Source organism: Oratosquilla oratoria, chromosome 3 (assembly GCF_046742065.1).
Source record: "Oratosquilla oratoria isolate Oo_2021 chromosome 3, ASM4674206v1, whole genome shotgun sequence".
Classification (NCBI taxonomy): Eukaryota; Metazoa; Arthropoda; class Malacostraca; order Stomatopoda; family Squillidae; genus Oratosquilla; species Oratosquilla oratoria.
This window is the reverse complement of record NC_134779.1, coordinates 66,308,964-66,321,300: the sequence shown is the minus strand read 5'-3', so window position 1 is coordinate 66,321,300 and position 12,337 is coordinate 66,308,964. Positions and strand designations below refer to the sequence as shown.

General features: G+C 38.8%; 1 protein-coding gene across 1 annotated transcript in view; it reads left to right on the top strand.

Annotated features, from left to right (window-relative positions):
* LOC143023532 (uncharacterized) overlaps positions 1–4,995 on the top strand; it is a 15,033-nt gene extending 10,038 nt beyond the window's left edge. The window contains exons 3-4 of the mRNA XM_076182078.1: positions 1,501–1,819; positions 2,230–4,995. Coding sequence (XP_076038193.1) covers positions 1,501–1,819; positions 2,230–2,585 — 675 coding nt within the window. The 3' untranslated portion in view covers positions 2,586–4,995. The remainder of the gene's footprint in view (positions 1–1,500; positions 1,820–2,229) is intronic.
* Positions 4,996–12,337: the final 7,342 nt, after the last annotated feature.

Below are 12,337 nucleotides of genomic sequence, written 5' to 3'. Positions count from 1 at the left end.
GACCTCTTGGATTGTGACCTCTTTGAGTATGACCTCTTAGAGTGTGACGTTTTCTTGGCGTGAGACCTCTTGGAGTGTGATCATTTCGAGGGTGGGGGACGAAACGTTTTGGTTACAAATCTAAGACGATAATTTTGAAAATTACACAAAGAAGATTGCTTATTAATACTGATTACTAAAAAAAATAGTAGAACTTGAGTATGAGAAGGGGAAAGGGAGTGGGGGGAAGAAGGGAAGGGAGTTGGGGAGGGGAGAAGGGGGGGCAAGGGGGGGCTGCCAGAACCAGGAGGCTAAATACGGCCGCAATGGCAGACCTAGAGGATAACGATTAGACCACAGACACGTTTTCTTGCCGAAGTGTGACCAACCCACAAACCCCTCAGAACCACGAACAATCCTGATCCAACACTTCTCTCTCTCTCTCTCTCTCTCTCTCTCTCTCTCTCTCTATCTCTCTCTCTCTCTCTCTCTCTCTCTCTCTCTCTCTCTCTCTCTCTCTCTCTCTCTCTCTCTCTCTCTATCTATCTATCTATCTATCTATCTATCTATCTCTCTCTCTTTTTTTACCTCTTCTCTCCTCTTCTTCTTCTTTTTCCTCCTCCTCCTCTTCTCCCTCCTCCTGCTCCTCACGGTGCCCCTTTTTCTTCTCCTCCTGCTCTCCCTACTCTTCTTTCTCCCTTTTCCTCTTTCCCTCCTCTTCCTTGCATTCGCTCTTCGTTCCCTCATCTCCTTCTTCCCCTTCCTTTGCCTCCTCCTTCTCCCTCTTCACGCGAGATTGCCCGAAAGGATAGAAGATTTCGTGAACTAGAGTCCATAATAGTCCTTCCTCTCCCTTCCCCTCTCCATCTCCCCTCCTTCCCCCTCACCCTCCCTCTTCCCCTCTCCCTCTCTCTCCTCCTCTCCTTTCCTCGCACTCTCCCATTACCCCTCCCCTGCCATCTATTCCCCCTTCGCCCCTTCCCCTCTCCATCTTTCGCCCCCTCCCCATCTTTCGACACCCTCCCCATACCCTTCTCCCTTTTTCACCCCCTCCCCCTCCCTCTACCCCTCCCCCTTTTTCACTCTCTCCTTCTTTCACCCCTTCCCCCTCCTCCTCTTTTGCCCACTCCCCCTCCCCCTCCCACTCCCCCCCTCCTTTCTCATACCTGTGGTTCTCCACATCGACCAACTCGCTCGCTCGCTCGCGTCGTCGTCGTCTTCTTGCATAGTCATTCTTGCTGCCGCCAGGCGATTTTATTCAGCTGAAGGAGTAATCCTCCCTCACGACCAAAACAGGAAGGGGGGAGGGGGTCGACAATGAGAATAAAAACGAAGAAAAAGAAAGACAAATAAGAAAAATGTAAAGGGGTGTTCGAAAATGAAAATGGATTAAAGAAAAATAGAAAAAAAGACAAGGAAGAACGAAAGAGTGGAAAGCAGGGTTCGAAAAAAAAAAACGAAAAGAAAAGAAAAGGAAGAGAGAATGAAAAGCAATGCTACTTCATCCCATTTTCTTTGCAGATCCAGAACACGCACCTCCGCATGGCGACCTTGGAGCTCCTCCACAGGAAGTCCCACGGTCGCCGGGGGCCTTCGGGACCCCACGTCCACCTCCTCCGAAGCTGGCCGATCCTGTTGGAGTCTTCAGCTTGGAACAACTTCAGCCTCGAGTTGTCTGAGGACGAGCTCGTTCTCAACACGAGCGCGACGGATCAAAAAGGCTGGTTCTCCTTCCACCGCGTGGCCGTCAAAGCGGAGGACCTGGACAGCTTCAAGAGTGCAACTGTCCGATGTTCCCGGCCCTGTGGGGTTCATATTCAACTGCCTTGCTCTCCTCCAAGTAGGTTCTTGTCTTCAAGTTTTCAAAGTTCGATTTAAACCTGTGTAGTGTAGGGATGAAGTTAAGACAAAACGGTATTAGTTAGTTGAAAAGAGAGACGCTCTCTCTCTCTCTCTCTCTCTCTCTCTCTCTCTCTCTCTCTCTCTCTCTCTCTCTCTCTCTCTCTCTCTCTCTCTCTCTCTCTCTCTCTCTCTCTCTCTCTCTGATTCAAGTAGGTCTTTGTTTTCTAGTATTCAAATTTTGATTTAAGATATAACGGTATTAATCAGCTAAAAGAGGGACTCTCTCTCTCTCTCTCTCTCTCTCTCTCTCTCTCTCTCTCTCTCTCTCTCTCTCTCTCTCTCTCTCTCTCTCTCTCTCTCTCTCTCTCTCTCTCTCTCTCTCTCTGACGAAGTTCCTCCTTTCCACAGAATCCAAGGAACCTGTGATCACTGTAGCAGCGACCTCGTCCAGTGCAACGTCTCTCGGAATCATGACAGTGCCCATAGCAGCTATGATCGTGGGGTTCCTGGTCCTAATGACTCTGTGCCTGGGCCTGTTATGGTGCCAAGGGAAGAGCAAGCTGGCGGCTCAGAGGCGTCGCCACCAGGAGATGAGCCGAGTGCGTTGGTCCTCCTCCGTCAACGATCTTCCTGATGGAGGCGGCAACGGAGGGAGTACAGGTGTCACGGTGCCTTCGTACATCGCCCTAGAGACCTCCGAAACGAGTACCCGAAACGGCTTTGCTAATGACGCCTTCAGGAGTTCTGCGTTGCAAATAAGCTGAGGTTGGCATCCTGTATCAAGACAGTCTTTTTTGTTAGTAAAGCTTTACTCTTATGAAAGAGGTGCCTAAAGAGTTGATATTTTTCAATAAGCACAAAGCTGAACCACATTGTACATAGTTCCACGCCATCTATATATAATCACTGTATTACTCATAATCATACTTCCTATATATATATAGGCACGAGCTAGCCAACCTCTACAGATGCTTCTTTGCAAGTATACCGTCCTATAGCATAATCTTATTGGTATTTGTTTTAACTATCAAAACGCATAGGGCAACGGTGATGGTCTAGGCTGTTTTTAGAATAATAAATGACGTCATACAGTGACGTCATCATATCGTGACATCATCAATATGTTTTGATGCCATGTCGCCAAGTCTGGCGAATGCTTTCTGTAATTAGAAACTAGAACTGTGTTAACTTATTTGGATAGAGTTAGATTAGATTTAATAGTTATGCCACAAAGATAAGGTTAACTAGAAAAACATGTTTAATTCTAGTTCGTAATGCTAGAAACTGTGCATCAAGTTTTTTTTAAGTTCAGCCATTTATTACATGCATATAAATAAAGAAATCAGAGGGCATTTGTGTATGATTTCTTTCGTTTCAGTAATTCCAATAACGACTTTACAAATCACGACAACGACACTTCTTTGCAAATAGAAGGTGCCCAACACACACACACACACACACACACACACACACACACACACACACACACACACAAACACACACGCACACACACACACACACACACACACACACACACACACACACACACGCACACATGCACACACACACATGCACACACACACGCAAACACACACACAAACACAAAGATATGCACACACACATGGATGTATGTAAACTTCTAAACGACAGCATTCTAACATAAGAACCGAGGAGACTTCAAGAGACCGTAAGACCTACAATAGGCAGTGTAATGAGTGTCTTACAAAAGAGGGGACTTAATGCGGGCCAGAAATACCTTGATGGTGATTTCTGGTTTTATTAAGAATATAATCTGGATATTACAGCTTGGGATATCAGGTGAGATAAGGTTTCCTACCTAGACAGACTTTCTGTCTGGCACTTGACCTGGACAACCCTATGCCGGGTCGGTGACCTCGGCAGTCCCTCCTGACAGGTGCTTGACCTAGGCAGTCCTCCTGCCAGGTCCTTCACCTGGGCAGTCCTATCTCCATCGGCGCAGCCGTTCGTAATAAAGGCGAGGGGGTAAGGTTTTGTGGGTTGCCGTATGGGAGATGTGTTACTCATCAAATATAGATATGGGTGTTAGTTCTTTTATATAAGGGTTAGTTGTATGGTTGGTGGGCGTGGCTAGATATGGTGTATATATATTAAGTTACGGTAATGTAATTGGGGTAGGTATGAGAAAGGGTTCAATGGGTCTGTCTGGTGACATTAGGCATCTCGTGTGGCGACACTGCGGGGGCGTCGTTGTTGTCTTACTTTGCAATGAGTCAAGCTCTTTTGAGATTGGGAAATTGGTGAGGTCTGCAATATTGGGGGTCTTGCCAAAGACGAGTACCATGTCGCATGTGTGTGGGTCACGTGCATGGTTGATGATGGTTAGTGACTGTTGCAGGCAGTTCCATGTCCCTTACTAACTATCACCCCTATCCATAAATTCATCTCATCTTCGCTTAAAATAATATTTTGTTTCAACATTCACTACATGGTTACAAAATTTATTCCATGCGTTTATTTCCTTCTTATAACTAAATTTTGCGATAGTTAGACCCATCCGTCCTCTAGAATGGATATCATTCACTAGCATTAGTATAGAGGAGAATTACTAAAATTATGCAAGGACTTAGAAAATTACATTACGAGAAGAGGCTTAGGCACCTTAACTTACCCTCTCTGGAAAGACGAAGAGTGCGGGGTGATCCTATAGAGGTGTTCAAGAGGGTTAAGGGCTTTAATGAGGGTGATGCAGGCAAGGTCATCATATTAAGACAGCAGGGCAGGACTTGCAGTATTAGATTTGAATTAAAATTTAATTATTTAAGCATTACTTTGGTGGTTCGTAATCAAAGAACATAATCTGGAATAAAAATGTCTGAAATATTAAAGGAAATTAATAGATATATAAAATAATAAGTGAATAGACAGACAAATAAATAGATAAATAAACAAATAAATGAATAAGTAAATAAAAAGATGTTTTATTTACCCCCGTAACAAATGGAATAAAACATTATCAGGATAAAATTAAATTCACACCAAACATCACTCAGTCACATAGAAATGGGATAATAATTCCTTGTTTGCGACACAAACCCAAATAATGTATAAAAAAAACACGAAGATCCGCACAACAGCCAGTAGCTTCTGTTTTGTCTGTTTATTGATATATTTATGTTTTCATTTATTCATCGATCCATATATTATTTATTTCTTCATTTATATATATATGTATATGATGTAAGCGGAATAGGAAACACAGGAGTCTTAGTCTTGAGTTTATTCCTGACTAGTTTCGCAGGTATCCTATTCCGCTTACATCAACCTGTCAGAATGTCTCAACATATATATATATATATATATATATATATATATATATATATATATATATATATGTATATATATATGTATATATATATATAAAGACATATATATATATATATATATATATATACATATATATTCACTCAATAATATATTTATCTACTCATTTTTGTTTATCAATTTATTCTTATATATCTATTTGTTTGTTTGTTTGGTTGCTTGTTTTAGTTTATGGTTTTCCTTGACGAGAACCAAGAGAAAATAAAATTAGTAAATTGTTATATTTTCTTTTTTCTCCCGGCATTTAAAAACACTACTGGCATCATCGTCCAACAAAGTATGTTGAATTATTTCGACACTTTTTCCTCATTCTCAGAAACAAGTATTATCAATAAAGCAAATGTAAAACATAAATTAAAATTTCAATTTTTCAATTTTGAGAGAGGGCAGGCGATAAAAAAGAAGCGAGAGGTTTAAAAGGACAAGTATTGGCTTGCTTGATTTCCAGCAGATGCGTCGTAAACATGGTCATTTCTTGTCGACAGTGTAAACATTGCCCGCCTCTGACTTTTCACTTCTGTTTTTCATTTCTTAGATTTGTTGAGAATTTCCCGACTCACCAATGGAATACTGAGCAGAAGTGCAAAAATTTCTTGGTAATTTTAAGTCATAATTAGACTGAATAGCTGTATTTGTTTTGTTGGTATATTGTTGACAATTTAGAATAGTTTCGTCTAGAATTCCATATTTTTATCCAGAATTGGTAGACAAAGACAAACGGTTGTGTGAGTAGAAACTTCCCATTGGTACGTACGTTATGTGTTCTCCCTCTTCGTAATGAAGTAGACTTTCACTCACCTTCATAAAATGTGTAAGACCATATCTGCCGTCAATGAAAACAAGCTGCATCACTTTCGAGTTACGGCTGAATAAAATCGTATAATCATAATGACAACCATTATTTATTTATATGTTTTTTATTTAGTTGTTTATCAGTTTATTTGTTTATTCATCAGTCTATATATATATATATATATATATATATATATATATATATATATATATATAAGAGAAGATTTGGAATCTGGGATCCATATTGGAAAACAGCAAACACCAGATTCAATTGAAGGGTTTATTTGCCCGACGTTTCGATTCCCGTCCAGGAATCGTCTTCAGGGGGTATAACGGTTACAAGAATGTGAACTCCTTATGAATCGCTGAAATGGTAAACCTGGGAAAGGTTCACCCTTGCAGTCAATTGTACAACGCATCCAATACAAAAATAAAATAAAATAAAATAACATACAATAAAAATAATAAAATACATTACAATGCCAATTACAGTAAAATAAAAATTACAATTTTGAACATAAAACAAAAGGAGTGTCATCAGGACTTTATGGAACAGAGCTGATAAAGTCTGTTCTTCTGTGGAATCCAAGAAGGCCGAAAGAAAACACCTTTTACAGGTCTTCCGGAACAACGGCTATTCCAGCAGTACCATACGGAAATGGACAAAAGTACGACCCACCGAGACCCCACAACAGAGACCACATATCACGCCTAGAGTCACTATCCCCTACATCAAAGGAGCTTCAGAGGTCACTGCTAGAGTCTTACGTGACAAAGGAATACAAGTAGCACACAAACCCCGCAACACCTTACACAGAAATCTCACCAAAGTAAAAGACACCGAAGAACCTACTCAACAGGCCGGTGTAGTTTACCAAATAAGCTGCACGGACTGTGACACGGTTTACGTAGGAGAAACACAAAAGAAACTGTCCACTAGAGTACAGGAACACCAACGTGCAGTTAGACGAGAAGATCCGAAATCGGCCCTGTACAAACACACTACAGAACACCAACACATGATTGATTGGGATGGAGCTACAACTCTACATAAAGAAAATAATAAAAAGAAAAGACTTTTCCTCGAAGCATGGGAAACTAAGAGCAACTGCATAAACAGGTGCATTGACCTCAACCCTATTTATCTAGGCACGAGGAGTAACACAGGCTAATTCCTCTGTCCTGTTTTCTTTTCTCCGTTGCTTCTTTTCGACCTGTCTTTTGTTCACCAGTTGGCTTTTGGCTGACTTCCTTTCTCGTAAGCGATCTCCCAATGCACCTCTTCGACTCCCCCCACCCTTCCCGTGACTTTACATTTGTAGTTTGCTTCCCTTTTTCTACGTTCATTCTTCTTTGCTTTTATTTGTCTGCTTGTAATGTATTCATTTGTTATTGAGCCCCCCTTTTTCCGCTTGTCCACCACTTCCTTCTTCGGCGGACATTTGGTCCACCTTCTTTCTTTTACGTCTTTGAATTATGTTCTGCCTTTACTTTTGGGTTTCGTTTTGATGTTTTTTGTCACACTGCTATTTACTCTTTGTATTCTGTATGGTTTTACTTGTTTGGCTGTAATTTAGCCGTTTACCACCACCCCCCCCCCTGACATTTCGTTCCGGACATTTGGTCCTTATTGTATGTTCTGAAGTATTCACGTTGCGTCACGCTAGAGTCTTTTTGCCACTTTTGTTTTGTTTTTGTTCACAGCCATGCATTTTATTTCTATTTGTATTTTGTAGTGCATTTTTGTTTTTAATTTAGTCGTTTGTTCCTGATTCTTCAGTGCGGACATTTGGTGCACTTCTATTTACTCGTTGTCCTGTTGTTGTTTACTATGTGTCACCTATGGTCACTTTTTCTTTGTTTGTTTTATGTTCAAAATTGTAATTTTTATTTTACTGTAATTGGCATTGTAATGTATTTTATTATTTTTATTGTATGTTATTTTATTTTATTTTATTTTTGTATTGGATGCGTTGTACAATTGACTGCAAGGGTGAACCTTTCCCAGGTTTACCATTTCAGCGATTCATAAGGAGTTCACATTCTTGTAACCGTTATACCCCCTGAAGACGATTCCTGGACGGGAATCGAAACGTCGGGCAAATAAACCCTTCAATTGAATCTGGTGTTTGCTGTTTTCCAATATATATATATATATATATATATATATATATATATTTATATTTTTGCCTTCTGTTATTATCTCCATGGACCAATCTGGTTACCTCCCACCGAGCCATGGTTGCCCTTATCGATGGCTGGATCCCATTATTCACATGTTTTATTTCCAACCAGACGAATTCCTGTATCCGAATCGTTGGCGGTTACTTCCCATCCCCACCCGTTTATTATCCCGCCATCTGTTTACGCTCCCAGAAACCTTTGTGGTTGCCTCCTTGACCGGTGTGGTTGGCCCCTTTGTAGTCACTCGTAATTTTGGGTTCACTTTATTATTATTATTATTATTATTATTATTATTATTATTATTATTATTATCATCAGCTTGCTTACCAGGCTGCCGTCAGGTTATTTTTATTCATTTCTATGGCGACTAGGCTAACTTAGAATTTGGCTCTTGGATTCTTCATTCTTCCTAACACATTTCCTCTCTCCATCATGGTTGATCCATTACAATGAGTGGTTCTTAACCTCTGATCTATATGAAAGTCTTGTGGTTCACAGAACGTTTACTATATTCGGTAATGAACTGGAAATTGGTGCATATATCTTAATTCATTTTCATTGTTTTCTTATTCAGTATGAACATTTTTATTATTTTATATAGCTTCTCAAATTTCTGTTTGTAAGAAATATGGGTTCATTCCATTACCACGCAGACCTATTTTTCACCTCTTTTTATCACTAAGATTATTATTTTTTCTATGGAAAGGTTAATCTAGTTTAAGGTTAGGTTAGAAACTATTGGACAACGTAATTTTCACATAAGATATCCTTGCTTGCGTGATTCTGAAATGTCACGGAAATATGTTTCATAAAAAAATTACCTACTATTGTTATCACTGGATTTGTGGCCTGAAAATGAGTAAAGAACTGTACCCTAAGATAACCACAACAAGCGACAAATAAAAAAACACAAAAATTTTGTCACAGTCCCACACACTTCCTGTCAGACAGACGGAAACGGGTAGACAGATAGGGATATAAACGGAAACTGGTGGACATATAGGCAGACAAACGGAGGCTAGTGGATAGATAGACAGACAGGCATTCAGAATTGCTCAGACTGACAGGTAATTAAAACACTGGCTGGCATAATTTCGCTGAGAAATAGTGTGTATACATTTCCCTCGCTCTGATGAAGGGTTCGTTTTCTTTAATGAAGTTGAGCTCCGTTCTCTTTGATGGCCACGGTAGATTTTGAGGTTAACAAACATTTGCTTAAATTGAGCTTATTCAAGAACACTATTAATATTTTACTGAGTTTATCAATTCTCACTTGTCTTCATTATGGTTACAGTATGTGCAGCGAGATAGTAAGTATGGTAAGATAATGCTTTTATAAAGTAGCATCCCGACAAGAGGCTTTTTGGTCCATAACTAGGTCGGATGCAAAAACATTATAAATAAATAAAAATTATAACAGTATAAATAAGAGTTATGTATAGTTAAATAATAAGCAGGCAAATGATAATAAATTGACAGATAAATGATAAGTGAAAATCAAGCAAATAATAAAGACAAATAATTACAAACAAATAAATAATATAAAATAGATGGTAGTTGTTACAGAATCTTGCTTAGGTGTTTATCTAAACGAATCTTAAAGCTTCGAACTGAACTACATTGCACTGCCTCTGCAGGAAATTTATTCCATTCATCCACTTCCAAATTAAATATACTGTATTGCCTGACAGTTTGAGGCCATTATTTGTAATTTTTTTATGTCAATTCCCTTTAGAATTTTAAAGACCTGTATCAAGTCACCTCTGAGTCTACGCTTTTTTTTTTTTTTTAGGGAAAACAGATTGACGTGTTTTAGTCGATTTTCGTATGATTTTTTTTTTTATATTTGAAATCAGTTTTGTGGCTCCCCGTTGTACTTTTTTCAATCTGTTAATGTCTTTAATGAGATTCGGTGACCATACGGAAACAGCATATTCCAAATGTAGACGAACTAACAATTTATATAGCTTGTTAATGAGTGATGGACTTTTGAAGTCAAAAGATAGCACAATCAGTCCTAGAATCTTATTTGCTTACTCAGAGACTGAAATACACTGCTTAAACGATTTGAGATCGTTACTGATAATTACGTCCAGATCCTTTTCATTATCCACTTTTGTTAACGAATTTCCAAATGAATTGCAATCGTAATTATTTTCATTTTTACCTATGTGCATAACCTTTCATTTACTTGTGTTAGATTTCATTAGCCACTTTTCAGACCATTGCTGTAATTTATCTAAATATTTTTGAATGTCTAATTGGTTTTAGTGAGCATTTGCCATTCCGCACAGTATTGTATCATTAGTAAATTTGGAGACGATCGATTTCAGCCCATGGTCTGTATAATATATATATACTATGAATAGAAGTGGTCCAAGAACGGAACCTTGAGGAACTCCACTTGTAACATTCTTCCATCCAGAAGTTTTTCCATTTAAAACAACTCTCTGTTTTCGATCATTCAACCAATTACTAGTCCAACTTAATAGGCTATCACTTACCCCGTGTGAACCTAATTTAGTAAGTAGTCTTTCGTGTGGGACGGTATCAAAGGCTTTTGCAAAGTCTAGATATATTAAATCTGTATTGTTTCTTTTGTCATAATTCGAGATGACTGTGTTGTAGAATTCGAGTAAGTCACGCAAGAACGTTTCCGTCTGTATCCATACTGGCTATCATTTATCAGTTACTTTCTAAATATGTTCGATAGTATCTCTGATAAGTTTCCATAAATTTTCCTACGACTGAAGTCAAACTATGCCTGTAGTTATTTGGGTTCTTGTCTTCTTTTTTTTTATGTGAGTAACATTAGCTAGCTTCCACTCCCTTGGGACATCTCCGGATGTGATGGATTTCTTGAAAATAATTTCTAATGGAACAACAATCTCATTTTTCATTTCCTTTAAGATTCTTGGATACCAACCGTCAGGCCCTGGTGTTTTATTAACTTTGAGTTTGTCTATACACCTTTTAAATTTTCCCTTTGTTATATTTACTGTAGTAAGTTCACCCTAGACTTTTTACAGGTTTCAGTTTGGAGTTCACTTTGAGGTGTTTCGTTAACGAATATTGAGCTAAAATAGTTGTTTAAAATATCACACATTCCCTCATTTAAATATTCAAGTTGACCGTCAGCAGATAATAGTGGACCAATGTGATTCCTAATAACCTTTTTATCTCTAATGTAACTATAGAATTCTTTGGGATTCTCTTTGGATTTATCAGCGATATTCATTTCGTACTGTCGTTTTCGTTTTTTTTTTATCTCTGTATTATTACATAACTTTGATAGTCATTAGGTGCACCCGAGCTCCTGTATTTCTTATAAGCCTGTCTCTTTTTAGCAATACTATTTTCAGTTTCTTTGTCAAGCCATTTTGGACGAACCTGATTTGAGGGGCGTCTGTCCTTAAACGGGATGCAAGTAGGAATCATCTTAGTGCGCGTATTTTGAAATATTTCCCACATCTGATCTACAGGTCTTTCGCTTAATTTTACTTCCCAACCTGTAAGCTGAAGCTCCTGACGTAGTCCTACTGAACTGAGCTTTACTGAAATCAGGTATTTTAGATACACAAGTATCTATTCTAAATTTTTTAGCAGTTTGAATCTAAGTTGTGATCGCTACTTGCAATAGTTTCACCAAGTTCTACTTTGAATATCATGCTTTGCGGGTAATGATCAATAGATCGAGTAAATTCCCATGTCTTGTGGGCTCTTTTACATGCTGAACTAAGTAATTGTCACCGAGAAAATCTATCAAGCGACTACCTATATGGCCATGTTCAAGGGACATCCAATCATTGTCTGTAAAATTGAAATCCTCCATTATCAATAAGTCCCGGTTGCAGAAACTAGACAGTTCTTGAAACAGCAGTTTGTCGTCTGGTAATGATAATGTTTTTGGCCTATCATTCATTTTTGTCCATTTGTTTGGGTTAATTCTTCCCACAAACTATCATATGTATCCTGTTTTACTTGCTCTAAAACACATGCATGGACATTGCTTTTAACGTACAACAGAACACCCCCACCTTTCTTGTGGTTTCTATCCTGATGAAAGTGTTTAAATCCCGCAATATTAAACTCAGCTTCAAACTCTTTACCATTTAACCATGTCTCGGTTATTCCTGAGATTTTCGCTTTTGGCATACGCCTGGATTTCTTGGAATTT